Here is a 21,340-nt window from a genome sequence, read left to right as displayed (position 1 = left end):
CACACACACACACACACACACACACACACACACACACACACACACACACACACACCCCTCCCCCCACCTGAGCGGCTCTGCGAGGGCTGGGCTCCGGATTTCCTTCAGGGACTCTGGGTTTCTGCTGGGGGTCTCGTTTGGAGCGATGCTTCCGGGGCCCCGTGTGTCCCGCCGGCTGCTGCTGCTGCTGCTGCTGAGGAGGAGGGTGATGATGAGGAGGAGGAAGAAGAAGAAGAAGAGGATGGTCTTGGGGGGGAGTCTGTGCATGTTGATGGTTATGCAGATCTTTTTTGGTCCACTCCAAACGCATCTCTGTTGAGTGAAAAATGTATTGTGAAGTCGAAATTGCCTTTTTTTGCTTCTTAATTCAAACAAAACTATATATTTTGAGTGTTTATATTTAAAGACATAGATAAGAGGCATTGCACTTTAATTAAAAATAGAACAATGTGTGTCGATAGAGTATTTACAGAGTTCACAATATACAAATATACAGAATAAATTAGAATATACTATAATAGACTACCCTATACAAATACAAACATAAGAAGAAACCCACCTTGCCGTCGCCTGCGGTTCTTCCTTTTGGTGCAGACGCAGCAAATAATCACCAGGATGATCAGCAACAGGACAAGTCCTGAGGGGATCATATCATATTAATATAATGCTTTCCATCAGAAGTGTAGCATAGGTGGAGTTACAGTGGCTTTCTTTTTTATGTTCCACTTATTTCCATGGGCTATTTCAGTATATAAAGTCTGATAAAAACACATATTAGTACATAGTATATTGGTATAAAACGCCTGGCAAAAAGATGTATTAGTATATGTAGTCTGGTAAAAATATGTTTTAGTATATGTAGTCTGATACAAATATGTATTAGTATATGTAGTCTGGTAAAAAGATGTATTAGTAAAGATGAATTAGTATATATAGTCTGATAAAAACACGTACCTCCTCCACCGGCCACGATAATCCAGATATAAATATCTTTTCCTAATATATGTATTTGCCCCATCCAAACTTGAGGGAGAAAGAGGAGCAGAAACACATTGAGAAGGAAACTGGCTGAGAAATGGCTGAAACGTGTTTCTAAATACTCCCGAGAGTGAGTCCGATGTGTTTGATACTCACAGCCCTTCTCGCCCTTCTCGCCCTTGTCGCAGTTCTGCGTCACAGCGTCGCTCTTCATCACGCCGAGTCGGGTGGAGACGCTGCACCTGAAGGAGTCTGACTGCACCTGTTTGGCTTCTTTAGTCACTTTCCATTCACCTTTGTACTTTGCCTCCACCTTGTCGTTCTTTAGCCACTCCATCGTGTCACTGGCATGCTGGGTAGACACATGTGGAGAAACGGAGAGATTAGAGAACATCTGGAGCTTCAGGTGAAACTGGAAGGCAAGTTCATCTGGAGACAAGACAACAAGTCCTACTGGCAATTTGAAGAGCTCAAAAATAGAATACAAATAATTTTGAATAGAATAGAAAAGAAAAGATGAGATGAAATGCAAACCACATTTCAGATAAGATGGTCTTTGTCTGGGTGGGTCTCTGCAAAAATCCATCAGCTGACATTTGACATTAAGTAGGTGGGGTAGGTAATTTTGGAGAAACCGGCTCGAGATCGCTAGAATTTGAAAATACACAGCCGGAAAAGATCTGCCACTTCCTGACAGAGCCCCTCCTCCAACACACACGACCGCGCACATGACCAATGAGGGCACGAGATAAGTTTGTGCCCAGATGGAAGGCTGACAGGCAGGTAGGCCATCCAGTTACTTTAGCCGGGCCGGCTCAGATGATTGGTCGTGCTTTCTACAGCGCCACGGCTTCCACAGATGATATTTCTTTATGGATTTGTTGTCAAAGCACTTCAGATATTCATTGCTATCGGGATGTTCAGAGCATTCCATGGAATATAAAAAAAGTGTATCTCGAGCCGGTTTCTCAAACTTACCACACCTTTAAGTATAATTATGGTAATGTTGTTCTTACCTGAGCGAATTTGCAGGTAAATATGACGGAGTTTTTTTTACATTCAACGCTCACTGAAGGCTTCGGGACGCGTTCTGAGGAGATGAATCAGAACACACATCAGGATAAAGCCTTTTTGGATAGATGTAGTGAACTGCACATATGATAGGAAATGAAACCACTTTAAGAGTACAATTTGGATAAATAATACACATTTTAAACAGTTGGTGGTTGTTTTGACACATCCAGTTTATCAAGAAACACTTAAATACATTTGGTTATTACTCACCCAATACACATAAACGTGTGGTTTGCAATTCCTTTCCAATGTTCTTTCCACTAGCATCCTGAACCTCAGGCTTGTACGCCCCGTTGTTGCTCACCGTCACACTCTTCAGCCACAAGGATCCGTTTTCATGAATGTCTTCCTTCTTCCCTCGGATTATTGTTTTCTTAATCCGATTAAATAGAACCATATCGTTGTTGTACGTCCATTTCAAGCGCTCTAAGTCGTTCAGTGTGCGGCCCGGCCCCAGAGGCACACTGACGTCGTCGCCCCTCGCAGCGTATATGTCACATGTATCCTGGGAATCTTTGGGATGGAAAGAAAGGTGAGGAAACACAAAGAAGCAGATGTGTAAATGCTTCAATCAATCACATGATGACTCAAATGCAGCATTCTGGGATTCAGGGGCCTCATTTATAAATATACGCTCAAAAAACATTTCTTGGAGAAATAAATAAATACGGATATGTTATTGAAAACCACCTCGAATATGTTGTGTTAATGTTATGAAATGTTTTCTCATAAATGATGCGGTAAGCAGGAAGACAGAATTACGTCTAAACTGACGCCGTTTTGCATTTCGGTTGTAGATACGAGCATGGTTTTATATACTATCATGTTTAATCGTGTTTTATGCCGTTTGCCAAGACTTGATAAGTCGCTCGTAAAACACAGGAGGTATGGAAGCTAAGAACTCCATATGTGGTGAATTGTACAGCTAATATAACACAACACATTAGTTGTATTTCCTCTAACTGGTGGATATAGAGTTGCTGCAGTGGAGACGCTGCGCACAGCTGAACGACAGTTGGGACACAAACCACCAAATGCAAAAACATAATTCAGATCCAGTCGTCATGACTCCACTCCGGAGGGATTCCCCGATCACTTCTTACAGTTTCTCATCAAGGGGGGGGTCTCCTGTCCCCGGCACAAACACCCTGCCTGAGGAAGGCTATGTGTCTTTATTTTGTCATGAACCTTTTTCGGGCTATTTATTTATTTTGGTGACGATCCGACCTCCATGCTGCTACTCTGGTTCAAACGGCATCCACCAAACAATATGATTTATCTCCACCTCCCCACAATAACTCAAATCTGACACGGTGTGAGATGTCTTTTTTAGCTGTTCTGTCGTCATTTCCTGCGATCTTCTTCATGCAGTCAGTAGGCTTGTTTGAGACAAGCAAGACCTGCGCAGACCTGCGCAGTTGCGATCAACGTCTTGCTAGTGCGTTGCATGATGGTTAGTCATTTTGTCCGACTTGCTCTGGAGGCTCGCCCGCATGAGACTTTGAAATCTCGCGGGACAAAGACGCCCGCAGCCTTGAGAGCGAGGCGAGGCGAGTTGGCGCAGTTGCTCTCCACGAGCTGCGGAAGCGAAATGCTTGATGGGAAACGGCTCGCTGGTTTCTCGAGCTGAGCGCTCATTGGTGGTTTTTACCACGTGCTGCTGATGAAGCTCTCCCATTGGCTGGCAAAAGTTTGTTGTTGTTTTGTGTCAGTTTTACGTCGCCACATCCATTCCCATTTTTCATCATTGTTCCACAATGTTTATCATCATGAAATTAATATCTATATATTTTATACTATACTGCTTACCGTTTTCATACTTTATATATCTTAGCATATTCATACACACTGTTCATACTGCTCTCAGGCTGATATCTAGTGTATTAATACACACTGTTCATACTGCTCACAGGCTGATATCTAGTGTATTCATACACACTGTTCATACTGCTCTCAGGCTGATATCTAGTGTATTCATACACACTGTTCATACTGCTCTCAGGCTGATATCTAGTGTATTCATACACACTGTTTATTCATCATTCAATTCATTCTATGTTATTCTGTAGATTGTGTACATTACTTTCCACTTCACTGCTTGTTGCACCTGGTTAGAAGCTAAACTGCATTTCGTTGTCGCAGCTAAAGAATTAACACAGCAGCAGGTCTGTTCAATTCATGCTCATGAAGCTTCATGTGTGCGGATCTGAAGGGACTGATCATTTGTAGCCTGTCCACCTATCAGTTTTGCAAACATTAAGAGGGAGGAGCATTTCTAATGATGGAACCCAGTCACTGGTGTGGTTCCTCATCATGACTGAATTAACAAACCTATACAAAGCAATGGAGATCACCTTTGTCTACAGTGGGTCAAATGGAATTTCCGCCATTGCAAACCCAGCCAGTCAAGCCGACTCCGAGTCCGAGCTGTCCAACTTAAGACGAGCTTTTTGACACCTCCCCCGGCTGCGATCGGCTACTCTCGTCTACTTTCGAGGCGAGCCGCAATGTGTCTCAAACAAGCCTAGTGAATGAATGGGCGTTCCCTTGACTATTTATAGGCAAATATGGGCGTAACGTGAAGCCCGCAAAAGCTGCACCGCATTTCGAGTCGGTTGTGATTTATGTCACTACCCGATCCGTCCCCCTGCCCGATCGGTACTGCGCATGTGCGAGATGGTCCGCCATATTGGACAACTCCGGACGGCAACCCACGATGGACAGTTGACACAGTGGCTTTTAGCAAAGCTCAAAAAGAAAAACCGAGAGAGATGAGTTATTGTTATTACAACGTGACTTCACTATTATTTAACAACTCTTTTTATTGGATTCTTTTATTTGGGGTTAAGTACATTCTCAGAATAAGTGAGGAATGGATTGAACTTCTGTTAGACAGCTATCATACTGAATACATATTTACTGTGAATGTGTGCAAAAATGTATGGCATATGGCTGTCTAACAGAAGTTAAATTCATTTCTCACTTATTCTGAGAATGTACTTAACCCAAAATAAAAGAACCCAATAAAAAGAGTTGTTAAATAATAGTGAAGTCACGTTGTAATAACAATAACTCATCTCTCTCGGTTTTTCTTTTTGAGCTTTGCTAAAAGCCACTGTGTCAACTGTCCATCGTGGGTTGCCGTCCGGAGTTGTCCAATATGGCGGACCATCTCGCACATGCGCAGTACCGATCGGGCAGGGGGACGGATCGGGTAGTGACAGTGACAATTTATAAAGGGAAACAGGCGTAGGAAGTGCTGTACGCACTTTCCTCGCCGGTACGCAATGTTTGGTGAATCGGAAAATGTCGGAACATTTCTTTACCTATTTTTTGGGTTTCTAAGCAACCTTCCCACGTGAATCCTACGCACGGCGTTATAAAGATCTTTTCAAAAGGACGTAGGACTTCTGGTGGCTGAAGGGTGGTTTAAATGCAACAGAAATATGTATTTATTGTACACGCATCTTATTATCTCCCATATTAAAGAGGCCATATAATACTTCCTGGGTTCTCCCTCTCCTGTAGTGTGCGGGATTTCGGTGAATGTCACCTGCCTGAAACGCCTCCATTGGACACTTCTGTTGCGCTCCAACACATTGTACTAGACTGGGCTCTGGTTTCAGACAGAGGGTGAACATAGGTGATGCAGCACGGGCAGTATGAGAGAAATAAAGAGCTTTTTGAACATTGAAGTGGAGTCAAATGTGGATTACACTTCGACCACAACATCGTGTGTGAGCAGCAATGATGCTCCTTTTTGAAGCTCATAGAAACGTCTACCATTCTACAAAAAATACGTGTCAAAGCCTTTATCTTCATTATTTTCGAACCTGCGTGTTCCTCACCCTCCTGCACATTTCACACAAACCATTACATGTGAAAGTTTAACCGTAGCATATGAAATGAAACTCTGCCTCATACGTGTGATTTATATCCTGTCGAGCAGACCGCAATCTGCCAGGAAGCCACGCACAGCAAAACACACGCTCTAATATAACGTCTGCTTAAACTTCACTTGCATGAACTTAAATATGTATTATACTGTATTGTTTTATATTCAAAATAATTAATTTTCTGTATTAAAGGGGTGTAGAAATGGGCTTGAACTCTTTATTTGCAATGTCGCTTTGATAGGGTTTCATTTTCTGTGAAGGCTACCCACAGGAAATGGTTTCCTGAGTCATCATCATCTAATACCACATTCAAACTAAACTTTCCTCTAAAAATAACGTGTTGGTGGTTTAGTGCCTTCTTTAGAAATCGCATTATTGGAGTTTGGAGTCAAAACCGAATGTCATTTCATTTCTACATTTGAAGCTTCAATTGATGTTTTTGGAGTTTAACTTCGACTGTCATCATGTTTTAAACCCCCCAAAAATCCTCCAAATGAATAAAATCATTCATCAGAGTTCAGATTTTTGGATTAAATCAACTTTGAAGCTCAAAACTGGCAATTTGTGGTCGGTAAGAAAGTGATGACGAGTAAACTTAAAGGTCCCATGTCATAGCCATTTCCACTGATCATAATTCCATTGTTGAGTTCTACTAGAATAGATTTATACTGTGCAATTTTACAAACTCACATTGGTTTCTCACAGCATCTCTGTAAAGTATGTGTATTCACTCTCTGCCCTAAACGGCTCGTTGCAGCTCTTGCCCCCCCCCCCCCTCCCTGTGAGCCCAGTGTGCTCCGATTGGTCGGGACCAGTCGGGACGTTGTGAATCGCGCTGAGCTCCGTGGAGGTGTGGTTTCCTTGTTTAGCGATACACAGCGATACACAGCCAAACTCACCCTGAGCACACACAAAGTCACAGCCGAAGTAAAAACAATAAGTGTGGCTTGATATTGAGAAGAAAAAAGTTGATAAACGCTGTGAGAATGGGTCTGCGGAGAGAACTTCGCCACGATCCCAACTGTCTGTTATCAGCCTGCAGCCAGGGAGGAGAGATCAGCTGAGCTGCCTGCACTGAGTGTGTGAGGAAGTCCGTGGATTGGTCAATTTGGACCAATCAGCGGGGGCTTAACGTAACGGCTCCGCGGAAGTAACGTAACGGCTCCACAGATTGGTCCATTTCGTTCCGGGGACGACATGACATCATGATGTCCCCGGAAGAATCAAATGGACAGTGACGTATCTCCAACGAGGCGTTTTGGGGAGGTATTTTCTGTGTTAGAGTTTTACTCCCTACAGGGTGCACTTTGAGGGTTTTGACTCTGCACACCGCTTACATGCAGAAAAACCTTCATAACACACAAGGGGACGGGTGATAACCGGAAAAGCATGACATGTCACCTTTAAGTCTTTTCCTATAAAAGTGTTCGAGCCAAAACGGCATAAGATGGGAGGTGTGTGGCGCAGTGGGTTGTGCGTTGGTGTTGGTATCAGGGGGTCACAGGTTCAAACCCCACTGCAGTCAGCATGTCGTTGTGTCTCTGGGACACTTCACCCCAAATTGCTCCTGTGGGGATTGCCCACAGTATTGAGTATGTAAATCGCTTTGGATAAAAGCGCCTAACATGTAATGTAATGTAATAACATCAGCATTACCGTTGGAAAGTTTACGCAGAAACACAGGAGAATACAGAAAAGGGCATGGGGGGTCTTTAAAGAATCACATGGTCGCCCTTCTCTGTCAAAGTACATCTGAAGATCAAATCTAACAGTCTGCAATCATCCAAAGCTGAATGAGAAAGGTTACATATTGTTGTTTTTCCATCAAACTCAGAGCAAGTTAAACGATGCAGTGTTGTGAAATGGAAGTGACTTCATATCTCAAAGTGGAACACCAACGTTTATTTATTTTTATGTAGCTGTGATGTTGAGCCTCTTGTTGTGCTCCAGTTGTGACGGACAGAAAAGTACCCCGACTATTATCAAACCTGACTATACACTGGCTATATGAAACAGTTATCAAGCGGTGATAGCATAAGTAATTGAAGAGGAGTTGGGAACGGTGTTTTTAATTACCTTCCTTCTTCTCAAACCACAGGAAGCATGCAGGCTTCACACCACAACTTCACAACTAGGCTGCAAATGTGAAACTGCACAACACCAGCATTTGACTTTTTGACATTTAAAAAAATGCATACCGATAAAATCCTCCAATCCAAATCATGTGCATCAGCTCAAAGTGCTTACAAAAATTATCTATTAAATCGTTTGCTTAGCTGAGAATCGATTGAATTTGAACGCGTTTTTTTAAGTCGTATTTTATTTCTCTGCCGCACTGAAGCGCGCCTCGCTCTGCTTCCTGTTTCCTCTGTAACCTCGTTCAGGCCGTCGCGACCACATCTGCTGCGACGCCGCTTCGTTTGTCTACCTGATATAATTCTGTCAAAGGTTTCAACTCGCAATCAAAACACACCACAGCTACAGATAGAGATAATTATTATCTAACAGGTGAAGTCAGTGCACATCCAGACGTATGCATGCAGAGCAACCTGTGTTCAGAGGTGGGAATTGTGGAGTACAAATACTTCGTTACTGTACTTAAGTACATTTTTCTGGTATCTGTACTTTACTCCACGACGACTTTTTACTTTGACTTCTTACATTCTGAACACAAATACCTGTACTTTCTACTTCTTACATGTTGAACTCAAATACCTGTACTTTCTACTTCTTACATGTTGAACCCAAATACCTGTACTTTCTACTTCTCTCATGTTGAACTCAAATACCTGTACTTTCTACTTCTTACATGTTGAACTCAAATACCTGTACTTTCTACTTCTTACATGTTGAACACAAATACCTGTACTTTCTACTTCTTACATGTTGAACTCAAATACCTGTACTTTCTACTTCTTACATGTTGAACCCAAATACCTGTACTTTCTACTTCTTACATGTTGAACTCAAATACCTGTACTTTCTACTTCTTACATGTTGAACACAAATACCTGGACTTTCTACTTCTTACATGTTGAACTCAAATACCTGTACTTTCTACTTCTCACATGTTGAACTCAAATACCTGTACTTTCTACTTCTTACATGTTGAACTCAAATACCTGTACTTTCTACTTCTCACATGTTGAACTCAAATACCTGTACTTTCTACTTCTTACATGTTGAACTCAAATACCTGTACTTTCTACTTCTTACATGTTGAACCCAAATACCTGTACTTTCTACTTCTTACATGTTGAACCCAAATACCTGTACTTTCTACTTCTCACATGTTGAACACTAATACCTGTACTTTCTACTTCTTACATGTTGAACACAAATACCTGAACTTTCTACTTCTTACATGTTGAACCCAAATACCTGTACTTTCTACTTCTTACATGTTGAACCCAAATACCTGTACTTTCTACTTCTTACATGTTGAACTCAAATACCTGTACTTTCTACTTCTCACATGTTGAACACTAATACCTGTACTTTCTACTTCTTACATGTTGAACACAAATACCTGAACTTTCTACTTCTTACATGTTGAACCCAAATACCTGTACTTTCTACTTCTTACATGTTGAACCCAAATACCTGTACTTTCTACTTCTTACATGTTGAACTCAAATACCTGTACTTTCTACTTCTCACATGTTGAACTCAAATACCTGTACTTTCTACTTCTTACATGTTGAACTCAAATACCTGTACTTTCTACTTCTTACATGTTGAACTCAAATACCTGTACTTTCTACTTCTTACATGTTGAACTCAAATACCTGTACTTTCTACTTCTTACATGTTGAACTCAAATACCTGTACTTTCTACTTCTCTCATTTCCCAAACAGCTGGTTCCTTTAGTCTGAATGTGTGTTTGGTGCGTGATCATTATTCTTTAGAGTCACTGCGTGCCTATTGATTTGAACACGATCCGTGTATCCATCACTTCCTGGTCTTCTCTAAAGAAGAGGGACCAATGGAAACGTTGTCATGTTGCCGTTGTTCAGCATGGAAACATTCATTAGCTAACAATGACATTATTGTTCTATTAATATAAAGGGAGGTCAGGTACTCTTTAAAGCAGCTGCTAGCTATGGGTACTTTTTACTGAAGTACATTTCAAAGTTCTTTACTTTGACTTGAGCAAAGAAGTTTAGTCAGTACTTCTACTTTCACCAGAGTATTTTTAAACACGAGTATCTGTACTTCTACTTGAGTAAAGGGTGTGTGTACTCCAACAGAACATTTAAACCATTACCTGCTCAGCTAATCTTCATGCAGAAATGTAAGAAAATGCAGTTTTTAGCGTCTCAAATATGGACATTTCCTACTATTCAAATGTTTAAAGGAACTGAGTTGCTGTAAGGTATACGACTGACAATAATGATGAATAATAATAATAGATGACATTTGTATAGCGCCTTTCAAGGGACCCAAGGCCGCTTTACATGGTGAACAAACAAACAAAAGGGGCAGATAATAAAATAAAACAATTAGATAAATAGCAATAGGAGTGGAAGCAGGGGGACTGTGGTGGGTTAGGGGTCAAAGGTGAACAGGTTTTGAACTAATTTAAACAAATTCCTTTAATATTTGATTAACTATATGGACGTTTTTCACTATTTTCATTCTTCTTTTAAGGGAAGAATCAGTAAATTAACCAATTATTAAATAATCCTTAGTATTTAATTTAATTGATTTCACGTCATTCAATGTCAGTGCCTTTAGCTACAGCTGAATAAACGTATTAGGAGGTACAATGTGTGCCAAAGAAATCTATAAACTTCATACGTACTGTACCCTTTTGTTTGGATCTAGTTTATTGAATTTGTTAAGGGTTTTTTTGTGAAGCACATTAGGAAGTATAAAACAATGCAGCACGATCAAACTATAGCAGAAGTAAGAAGGTAACGAGACAGATATCCAGAAGCTAAAAGTTAATTTCTGCTTTTAATATTTTGTATATATCCTTTAAGATCCAGAGCTGGTACAGGACGTGCAATTTGAAGCCTGTTGCTAAAGAGAATCCTCCAAAAGACCCATGTTTTAACTTTAAGCCTATTAGAAATGAGGTAATTGTTAATTAGTTACCTGTGGAGGAGATGGCGTAGCAGCAGAGCAGGAGCAGAGAGACGGAGGCAGCCGACATCTTCATCGCCATCTTCATCATCATCTGAGACAGAGAAACAACCGCTTTCCATTATCAAGGTTATTTCCTGTCACAGCAGTGAGATCCGTTGTGTGTGTGTGTGTGTGTGTGTGTGTGTGTGTGTGTGTGTGTGTGTGTGTGTGTGTGTGTGTGTGTTCATGGTTTCTAAAGGAAGTGATCCAAGAGGCCCTCATTGTGACATTTCATAGTCAAAGAAGAAACGTAACGTCATATTCAAAGCAACTAGAGACACTAAATTGTAGTTAAAGATATTACAATATACATTAAATCGAAAACCACTAAATATACATTTTAGCTGGCCTGTTTAAACACTCTGTCACTCCAGTTGGAAACTCCTTTTGTGTTCAGGAAGTTCTTTACCGGCTTAAAAACTGGTATTATTATCCTTTAAACTGCCTTTTTTAAACACAACTATCCTCACTCGTATTGTGTAGGGCTGTAAAGCCACTTCCTTCCTACAGTATTTTGCTTTCAGATTCGGACCTTGAATAACTCTCATTGCTCTCATTCAGGTGTATTAGGTTTATGACACTGTGTAACCAGGTATAGCAAATCAAATATGACCTACTCTCGCTTATTCACACTTAAAGCATGTGAATGTCTTCTTCACATCTTAAAAATGTATATTTTAAGGTTGAAATACTGCAGGGATGAAGAAGATGTCAAACTCTGGACCCATTACTTGTAATCAGATCATGGACACAATGGACAAATCTAATCATTCCTCTGTATCTTATCTCTCACTGCCAAGAGAAGGAAGCCTACATTTATTTTAAGTTGGGTTATGACTTTGTGATTATTCTGTTTTTAGCATAGTGCTGGTACTTCCTAAACTCAGATATTTAACTTGTTTTAAATCTAAATCTGATCATTATTAACATCTATTCATGTGCTGTCCACAAGCAAACACACACACATTGAAGTGTCACCGTCACACACACACAACTCTGTTTACTGTGAAGGAAACGCCTCAATAAGGGGTGCCACTAAAGATGAGCAGAACAAGATATAAACAGACTTCTTAACACCTGGTGAGTGTGAAGCAACGCAAACACGCATCTGGGTAAACAGTGATACTTAGTGTTACCTGCAGTCATCCACAGGGGGGCGCTATTACGCTGCATGTGCAGGTACTTTAAAACCAATACATGACAATTAGTTCAATTCAATTGCACACAACGCGATGCATAAATAAAAATACAGATCCCTGCCTCATTCACAGACACTTTCTTGTATTTCTGAATCAATTTATTTAATGTATTTAACACACACAGGTTTGTTATTTTATTAATATATTTTAGCATACACTGCCTTTGAATTGTCTGATTAAATGTGTAGCATTATTTAGCTCTTTAAGCTGGATATCCTGCATGAAAAGTGCACTTCATATATTAAGTTATTGTGAGTCGTTATTATGAGATAGGAAATAAATTAATACATTTCAAAGACTGTGTAAACTGCATATTAAAGTATGATGAACTTTGTAAAACTGATTTTCTTGTGTATTTATTTGAACTTCTACGCTAGTAAGGAATAAAAACGACTGTATTTTGTTCATTATTAATTAATTTCTTTATATTAAATAGATGAGAGCAGCTTCTGATTGGATTTGCTTCCAGTTTATTTTGAGTGTACAGCTTTTACAAACTTTACCGGGATGTAAAACTTAATTTCTTTTGACTGTGCTCTACAAAACAACTTGAAGGAAGAAGGAAACAGGTCGGATGTTGAGATGGAGTTCATCACAGGACACAGATGACCCTCTTCTGTTAAATGGGCTTTTTATAAATAGAGCAAATATGTTTCCACTGCTGTGATCCAACAAAATCCTTGAAGATACCTCAGCGTCCAATCACAACGCTCCGTGTTAACCTCAACAACCAATCACAGTGGTTCATCAGAATGCTCTTAACAACCGGAGCCAATCAGATATTTGAACTTGACTAAATCAAAGGAAATGTGTCTCCTGAGGGACGAGATACTTCGCTGGCCACATATTTCATTTCAAAGGGAACATGTGGATCATTTGAGAAGAGGGTACACAAAAAGACACACTACTCTACTCATGACCTTAGCCTCAGTAGTTCTAAAATCCTGGCCATTTGCAGCGACCCCTAAGTAAATAAACACACTTTAATGCAAGAAGTAACTTGCATTGGCTCGCCATTATTTCCTGTCCGCTCCTTACTTTATATGTCTTATATATCACGGATATAACAAGCTTCAATAACTTGAATTCTGGCATAGAAAGCTGGACAATAGGCAGATGGTGATGCTAATTGGAAGCTAACATACTCATCAGTGTTTGTGAAGGGTTAAAAGAGCAGAATAATGTTCCTTCATCCCTATCCGACCCCTTCCCATCTCTAAAGCTCACATCGACCCAACAGAATCATGACGTAGTTAAAGAGTTTTGTACAGAAATTGTAGCTCTGATCTCACGGTGAAATGGTCCCAGTTCATTTTCTATTTCCAGAGGAATGACAAGTGTTTCCCAAAAACCCGGTACACTGGATCGGAGTTATTTTTAGAGGCTGATTGTTGCCGGCTATCTCTCGGGAACGCGGATGTGTGCAGGCGCTAGGTGGCAGTGATTATGTTGGAGACGTGACAGCGGGCCATCAGGTGCTGCGGATTTGAGAGGTTCTATTTTGGGAGGGGCGCCTGTTTTATGTGGGTTTTATTGAACAAGTCTGACGCTCATGCCTGGATTACAGTTACAACAGGAGCATGCTGTGGGTACTCTCAGCTATGGTGGTGCTTAAATCCGTGGGTGAGGAGTCATTCGGGTTCAGGTGTGCTGGATTTAGGATGTTGGGTTCATTTGATTTATATTCATTCTCTTTCCTGGATTATATCAGGAGATTTGAAAAGTCTGACAGGGTCCACGACTACAACAACAACTAAATGTGATTGCCAATAATTGACTATTTGAGTGAAATGTATAAGAGCTAACACCTGAGATTCCACATGTATAAGGAATACATAAGATTCAAACATTGTTGGGGGGTGAATCGTCTCTTTAAGGTTGAGTGTTGCATCCTGATTGAAACATGCATCCCTTCAAGTGGAGAGTAGGACAGGTTTTATTCAACATTAAAGGCTTTAACCCAGCTGACCTTAGATTTCTCTGTATGTAATCTTATATATTACATTAAGAGACCACTTTAATGTCGTCAGAGTCGTTGTGTCCTGCGTTGGTGCTCTCCTATAAGAGCCCCCATCAGATAAAGTAGCTCTTCGATGAGGCCTCTGGGGAGCAGCTCGTTGTACGCTGCTCCACATAGCTGGCTATATCTGGAGAACAGAAAGGGAGAATGTGTGTGAAGCTGCCAACAGCAGCACGAAGTCCTCCAGAGTAAACACAGCTGATGGGGTAAACCATCCTTCGTCACCCCTAAAATGCCCTTCCTATTCCTCTCTGCCGCTTTCTCAAACAGCTAGCACACTTACTTCAACACAATGACATCATGAATGCTGGCGTTATAATAATGCAATCAATTCATGTCCAATATCAGTGTCAGCTCCAGCTCTAGTGTGCAGGATGAAAAGTGGAGTCTTTGTAATTCAATATATCCTCAACACTTCCTTCTGTCACAGCTAACATGCAGAGCCAAACATTCCCGCGTTAATATCGTACCGTGAAGAGGAAGAACTGTTAGACTTAGTGGCCTGCCTTACATCTGCGTGAAAAACAAAGCAGTTTTCACAAATCGAGACGGATTGGAAAAGGAAAATATTAACTGACATATAAATTAAAAGGTTTTCGGCATTGGCTTACTTTTCAGACCTTGAGGTTGCAACTTGTGTTAAACTCACGCATGTATTAGTTGGTTTTTCGGCATCCTTTAATATCACCTACCTAGTTCCTGAAGAAACAGACCCAACGAACGCTCATGTTCAGGGCCCGTTTTCACTCTGAACTTAAAAAGTATATCCGATACAGAGCAGATCAGTGCCAAATCCTGCCTTGTAACTACCAGATGACCTACCTTTGAATACTTCTGATTCTGCACAGTGTGAATGAACCAAAACAATGGAGATTAAGGGGCGACTCCGTTGTTTATCTTCATGTTAGAGCAGAGGGTTCTGTGATTTCTCTTTTTTAACGTTTGTATTTCATTTAAATGTCCCTAGTGTATAAACTGAAGTTTAGCTCGAGTCTCAAAAAATCCTGTTAACATCCGTTCCATTTTTCATGAGCGTGTGGTCAGCGGTGTGAAAAATGTCACGAGGGAAACGTATTTTACAAGACTGGTTTTCCTTACCCAAAGCTTTCTCTCTCACTGGCAGATCGTCTGTTTCTCCTGCTTTGGCTTTCTGTTTCTCTCCCTCTGCATCTCCCTCTCTTTTCACCATGTAAGGCTGCAGAGAACCAACCACTCGCTGCTGGGACAGAAAAAACAAGATGAAAAAGGGAGAACTGTTTTCTTACAGGACATTTTTTAAGAATGATTTCTTAGCTAGGTCTAAAAGTAGTGTGTTGGTGAAGGGGGGAGATGATACAACTGAACCATTGAGGCACTTAGAGTCTGTCAGATATACATACATTTGAATAACTCTGGAAATTGATCACACATTTAGGATTTCTGCCCTTTTTCTTGTGTCAGAATAAAGTCACTTCTTGATGTTTGACTCTGTGTTAACTAATAGATATCACCATGAAACCTCTCCAGCTAATTCCTTACATTAAAACCATTCTTTTTTGTTTAATGAAATTGGGTTTTTAAATATGCAAATGAGGCGATATTATCTAATGCTAACTTTGGGCGAATTTAGAAGAAATATGAAGAAGGACATTTTCTTGCCACAAGTCAGAAAGAAGACATGGTGTGGAAGCCAAAACTTGGGCACACAAAAGTACAGTCCTTTTATTATGTTAAGGGCCAAAGGTCAGTGTACGAAAAAAAAGACCACGGTGCAAAAACACTAAGACTTAAAAAAAATACAAATTCAGCTCGATGTTCCGCTATTAATAATAAATAATTGATGTGTTTTTACATACTTTTTACTTCCGTCTAGACTTATCTTATCGTATTCTCTTGCTAATAACACCGGTCTGCTTTCTGCTTCCCCAAAAGGAGGATCGCTGTTTCATCTTATCTTTAGACGAATACACACATGTCACAGAAGAGGCTGAGAGACACATATCTGCTGTGACTGAGTGCATTACACACAGCCTGTTTACACACACAGTCCCTTTTAAGGCGGATGCAATGCTTTCTGGGCCACAGCGGGGGGGGGGGGGGGTTATTTTTACTTTTTCTGGACTTTTTAGAAGGGCTTGTATGTTTTGATTCCTCCCATGTGGAGGATCCTGCAGGACTTAACCCCAAAACAGGTCCTTATGTATATTTATAGTGATATACGTGGGTATGCATCTATGGAGTATGACACAAAATACACATTTTAAACGTTACCATGAAGGTTGGCAATCAATTTGATTCTTTGATCTTAAAAATTAGCACATAGGAGAAGCATTTTTCAATAAATGTTAGACAATAGAATCTCTAGTGCTGTTGTGCTCTTGCTAACAGGCACATAAATATATTATTTATTCAACAGGAGCAACAATAAAAAAGCTGTTGTTGTTGTTGTTGTTGTTACATGGCTGGATTAAACCAGCCTGATGATACAAGCCATATTTAGATTATGCGGCTATTTAGGAAATTATTTTGTCACGGCTGCTTCAATATCAGGATCCCAGAGGATCAATTTGCGGGCTCTTTGCTGGTGTGGTCATGGCCGGACTGTATATTTAGAGGCTCCATCAGCTGTTGAGTGTTTATCAGGCTGCCAGGATAATGAAGACAATAGAGTACATGATGTTTGATTAGGAGCCAAGCTGCCAGCTGGCTCAGGAATCCAAACAAGGTGACCTGTGCAACGCTTTAGGATGCTGAAGGGGCCGCAAATAAATGGATGAGCACAAGAAGTCATTCCCCCACGTAGCATTGTTAGTTGTTCTCTGGCTACATACATGTGCATCTTCTAGGGCACTTGGTATAAGAATTAGAAGATAGGGCCGTCACGAGATTACATTACGTTACAAGCTTATTCATCAAACAACTTTCAGATTTGTCTACACTAACCTAAATTCTTCAACGCACGTATGACTCATCAGACATGGTCCAACCTCGGCATCCCCACTCTCCTAAAATATTTTCTAGGATGTCCTGCCTCCCTCCCTCTCTGCCCCCCCCCTCTCTCACATTGTGTTTACAGCGTTGGAGAGCGATGCATATCTGACATTTCTCTCTCAAACTCCCAGCAGCTCTGTTCTCAACTGAAAGGTAAGAACCAGCATCCTCTCCTCACATCTGCTCTTTATTTCTAATTCCTTTTAGGGTAGTAGATGGGGAGATGATAAATGATTATAAGGCTCAGAATCAATAATAAGACTTGAACAGCCATTTAAATATGCTAAGTATTGCTATTTCTAGTAGTTTAATGACTATAAAGCACTTCTTATGGCACCCTAATGGCTTTTTAAAGTGTAAATTAGTTGATTTATAATAGGTCCGTCGGTGAGATTAGTAGATTGATTTACTGTAAGGGTAACTATGCGTTACAGAGGGAGACTGTGTAAAATCACTCTTATAAAAAAAGTCCTTGTTCACACACAGTAAACTCTGCGCAGAGGGCTAGGAGGGGGAATGGAAACTGGACTGAAGTTCCCAGAAGGATAAACAGTCTTCTCCACTTCTTATATTCCCATCTAAAGCACTTTTTTTCTCTTCGGAGCGCTCATCAGCTCAAATCTAAAAAAACATGTCATAGTTTTACAGGAGCAGACGATAACAAATCAAATTGGCTTCAGAAAATCAATATGAGATGTTTTTTTCCCCGGATATTCATCCTGTGATCTTGATGTGTGGACTTTTCCATGCTGGCAACAGATTTAGTTGTATTTAGTTGTATTTACGCGATGATGACCTCTGGACGCAGAAGACAAAAGCCAGCTAACAGGGATGTCCAGTGATTGAGAAGTTCAATACACAATAAAGAAGAAAAGTATATTGATCAATAACGAAATATGCAAATGGTGCAAAATAATCAAAAATTAAGCTCACAGGGAAAATGGTAAAGATTTGAGAAAAGTGTGTAACAGAGACTATCAGTCTTCAGATGTAATAAGAGGCTTATTCGGGGGTCTTTGGGTTGTGACATCTGTTATAATGGCTACTTAACATCGGCTTTAAGAAATGACAAAGCCTGGGAGTATTTACAGTCAACATTTCACTTTTTCATTTCCCTTTTTTTGTGGAAATGAGGATTACTTGCGCACTCGTCACAGAGAAGAAAACAGGAAATGATTGACAGTCGGCACTCGGCTCATAATGATGTGGCTGATGTGTGTGGGCGAGTGGAGGATAACACACACACACACACACACACACACACACACACACACACACACACACACACACACCTCAGTCCCTTAACCCCAAAGGTTTCAAAGTAATGAAACCAGGAGATTTCTCTCAATTTCTCTGATTCAGGCGACAAAAGCTAGACAGGGGCCTCATAATATGCCAGGAATTACTGATATGTATTGTTTTTGGGCAAGTCTGAGCTTCTGTTGATGCTGAGAATGCTGAGGGAAACTAAAGACAGGAAGCAAATACAGACATGAGACATTTCATTTCACATGGACAGCGGCTGTCTAAGTCTCCAGGGCTTAAAAAATCAACGTGTCAGAGAAGACACTTCAGTCAGGTCGGAAGTTTAAGGTCTCAAAGCTGACGTGCACTCTTCCACAGTTATCCCAAGAGGTTTGAAAAGGTGTGTGTGCATGGGTGTGTGTTAAGGTGCTAGCATGTCAAGTGATCAAGTGTGAAGGAAAAACTAAAGTGAAATGACAAAAATAGATGTGTGGAAAAGGTAATAAATGGCTCTCTGTGCTGAGCAACATCAGCAGGAAAATTAACTTAGAAATCACACTGGGTATTTTTCTTACCTATGCAATGATTGACTACTTTCAGATACAAAGACAACTAGCCTAGAAGCTTTATTTTATATTTAATACAATCTCAAAATGAGGTACGTGTTTCACTTCATGTCTTTTCATAATGCACACCTCCAGTCAGTCACATTGTGTTGCTGCCTCTTCAAGAGTCTGGATCAACACATCACCAGCCGTCCACTGGCGCCTCTGTTATCATCACACCATGTGCTGCGATACACGAAGGTCAAACAACATCTCAACAGGAGGCATTACCACAGGAGGGGGCTAAAGGGATTCTTTTTTTTTGTTAAATTCAAAGGCAAAGTGAGATTGAACTATGTCGTTAACATGCTTTTCTTACTGTCTGTGTTAAAGGTAATTAATATCCTACTTTTGGCCCTTCGTGGTGTTAATCTTATCTTATCTTTCCAGCTGCAGAGAGAAGAGAAGAGGCTTAACAAGGACTTAACCATTTTATGCTAGACTACCAAAAACACCTGACCTGAGCTCACCTGCAGCAGTTTGACTTCACCTGAAACCAGCCTGAGGCCCAGCAGCCTGACCCAGCTCTCTGCTTTCTTAACAAAAATCTATCAAAATCTAACCTGTCCTCATGGAGCGTGTCCAGCACATGACCAAGTCGGCCATACGTCGAGCATCCATGATCGAGGTGACTCCCCAGGTCAAGAGGAACCTGCAGGAACTCTTCGTCAACTTCACCCTCATCCTCATCTGCCTGCTGCTCATCTTCATCATCGTCCTGCTGAGCAGCTGAGGGCCACAGGAGCCTGACACCGTGCAACATGGCAGATCTCTGTGGACGAGGGTTGGGTTGAGATCTATTAAGCAATAATTTATCAGCTCCATCTTTACAGCTTAATTCCTGACAGCTATGAAGAACGATCATGGAGGTCCATGTGAAAACAATATCTGGCCAAACCCTGTTAAAAAATGGGAGCTTCCCTGCCTCTTTTTCTTGAGGGAATGATCCAGCTTCAATAGTTTAAACTTCCCTGAAACATTTCATGTATTTTTATGCTGCTCTTTCAGTCCCTGCTTACATTATAAAGTGTTCAGGTTGATTTAACCTCTTTATTCAAGCCATGTTGCATTTCAGTGTCTATCTATCAATCTCTAACTTGAATCAAGGAGTTTCATTTGCTCAACTTGTTAATGTGTAAGCAGTCATAAAGGACTAGTGTTAAGCCACATATATATATACACAATATGCTACACTTTTGAAGACATAAGACGTATTTTAATTTACATTTTAACCAGATAAAGGGTTTCAGTCAACAGGTGTCTGAAAATACCTTTATGCATATTTGGCATCCTGTAAACACTTCCTAACCTCTGGAATGTATCTTTGAAAACAAATTGAGCTAACGTTAGCATTAGCTCGCAGCCACATCCAGTCAAACCTTATGAAGAATGTGAAACTGCTTTATTCAGTCTTTACTGGTTTTACTCACCGTTTCCACTTGGTTTGGAGAGGGTCTTTCTGGTTAATTCGGCTTGTGGTATAAAAAAAAAAGACGCCTAAATGTCTGCATATTTCGTAAACAGAACCAAGATGATAATGTTAGCTTCTGAGCTAACGTTAGCTGTTAGCTCGCAGCCCCTACATTCTATGTAAGCCGAATTGCGTTGGAAAAATGAGTGTAAACATGAAACAGTTTTATTTAGTGTTTTAACTGTTTTTCTCACATTGTACATTATTTTTGAAGAGAAGTAGAGCACTGTGAATAATTCGCTCAGAGTAGACATGATAGTGTAAGCATTGGGGTGAGAGTTCATGTGTTTGAGCAAGCGTAGTCTCATTAGTTATGGCTTCTACGTAGTTACCTACCTTACCTGCATGTGTTCCTAAAGGTGCACATGAACATTTCTCTCATTTAATTCACTATGTGAGTTATGGACTACTTTGCTTGGTTTTTAAAGTGTGCAAATAGAGATTTGTAAACATATGCTCACCACAAACAACCTGATAAAGACCTTATGCAGTGTATAAGTTGTTGCAGACTTCACTTAGCATGGTGTGATTTCACTTAATGTTGTTATTGAGGAAACAAGCAGTTCTTATATGTGTTTAAAGATTGCATCACCTGACTTTTAAACTATGAAACGCTAATGGTCAGTGAAATTAAAGTGTTTTCTCTTTCTGGAAGTGTGGAGAATTTGTTTTTTAATTTATTGCACCTGCTGATTTTACATTTGTGTAATGTGTACACACACGTACAGTACACACGTACACACACATTAAA

At 40.5% G+C, this 21,340-nt stretch overlaps 2 protein-coding genes across 4 annotated transcripts in view; one reads left to right on the top strand and one right to left on the bottom strand.

The window, feature by feature from the left end:
- Nucleotides 1–15,501, bottom strand: part of LOC117456876 (T-cell surface antigen CD2-like) — a 16,681-nt gene extending 1,180 nt beyond the window's left edge. Inside the window, exons 1-8 of one of the 3 annotated variants that reach the window (XM_034096752.2) lie at nucleotides 15,397–15,501; nucleotides 11,050–11,131; nucleotides 2,263–2,565; nucleotides 1,995–2,068; nucleotides 1,135–1,330; nucleotides 955–1,023; nucleotides 560–637; nucleotides 68–312 (exon numbers count right to left, since the gene is read on the bottom strand). In XM_034096752.2, coding sequence (XP_033952643.1) covers nucleotides 68–312; nucleotides 560–637; nucleotides 955–1,023; nucleotides 1,135–1,330; nucleotides 1,995–2,068; nucleotides 2,263–2,565; nucleotides 11,050–11,131 — 1,047 coding nt within the window. In that variant the 5' untranslated portion in view covers nucleotides 15,397–15,501. Of the gene's footprint in view, nucleotides 1–67; nucleotides 313–559; nucleotides 638–954; nucleotides 1,024–1,134; nucleotides 1,331–1,994; nucleotides 2,069–2,262; nucleotides 2,566–11,049; nucleotides 11,132–14,990; nucleotides 15,012–15,120; nucleotides 15,359–15,396 lie in introns of those variants that run through there. The other 2 variants (XM_071205846.1, XM_071205847.1) reach the window with 2 other exon arrangements.
- A 1,811-nt stretch (nucleotides 15,502–17,312) lies between these two features.
- LOC117460312 (phospholamban) lies at nucleotides 17,313–21,238 on the top strand. The gene is made up of 2 exons (XM_034101661.1): nucleotides 17,313–17,421; nucleotides 19,509–21,238. Exon 2 carries the CDS (start codon nucleotides 19,690–19,692, stop codon nucleotides 19,849–19,851), a length of 162 nt encoding a protein of 53 aa, XP_033957552.1. The 5' UTR covers nucleotides 17,313–17,421; nucleotides 19,509–19,689; the 3' UTR covers nucleotides 19,852–21,238.
- Nucleotides 21,239–21,340: the final 102 nt, after the last annotated feature.

This window comes from Pseudochaenichthys georgianus, chromosome 2, assembly GCF_902827115.2.
Source record: "Pseudochaenichthys georgianus chromosome 2, fPseGeo1.2, whole genome shotgun sequence".
Classification (NCBI taxonomy): Eukaryota; Metazoa; Chordata; class Actinopteri; order Perciformes; family Channichthyidae; genus Pseudochaenichthys; species Pseudochaenichthys georgianus.
The sequence above is the reverse complement of the archived record's forward strand: the minus strand, read 5'-3'. Positions and strand labels throughout refer to the sequence as shown.

Coding starts and splice junctions, on each gene's coding strand:
- LOC117460312 (XM_034101661.1), top strand. CDS start 19,690: ATGGAGCGTGTCCAGCACATGACCAAGTCGGCCATACGTCGAGCATCC.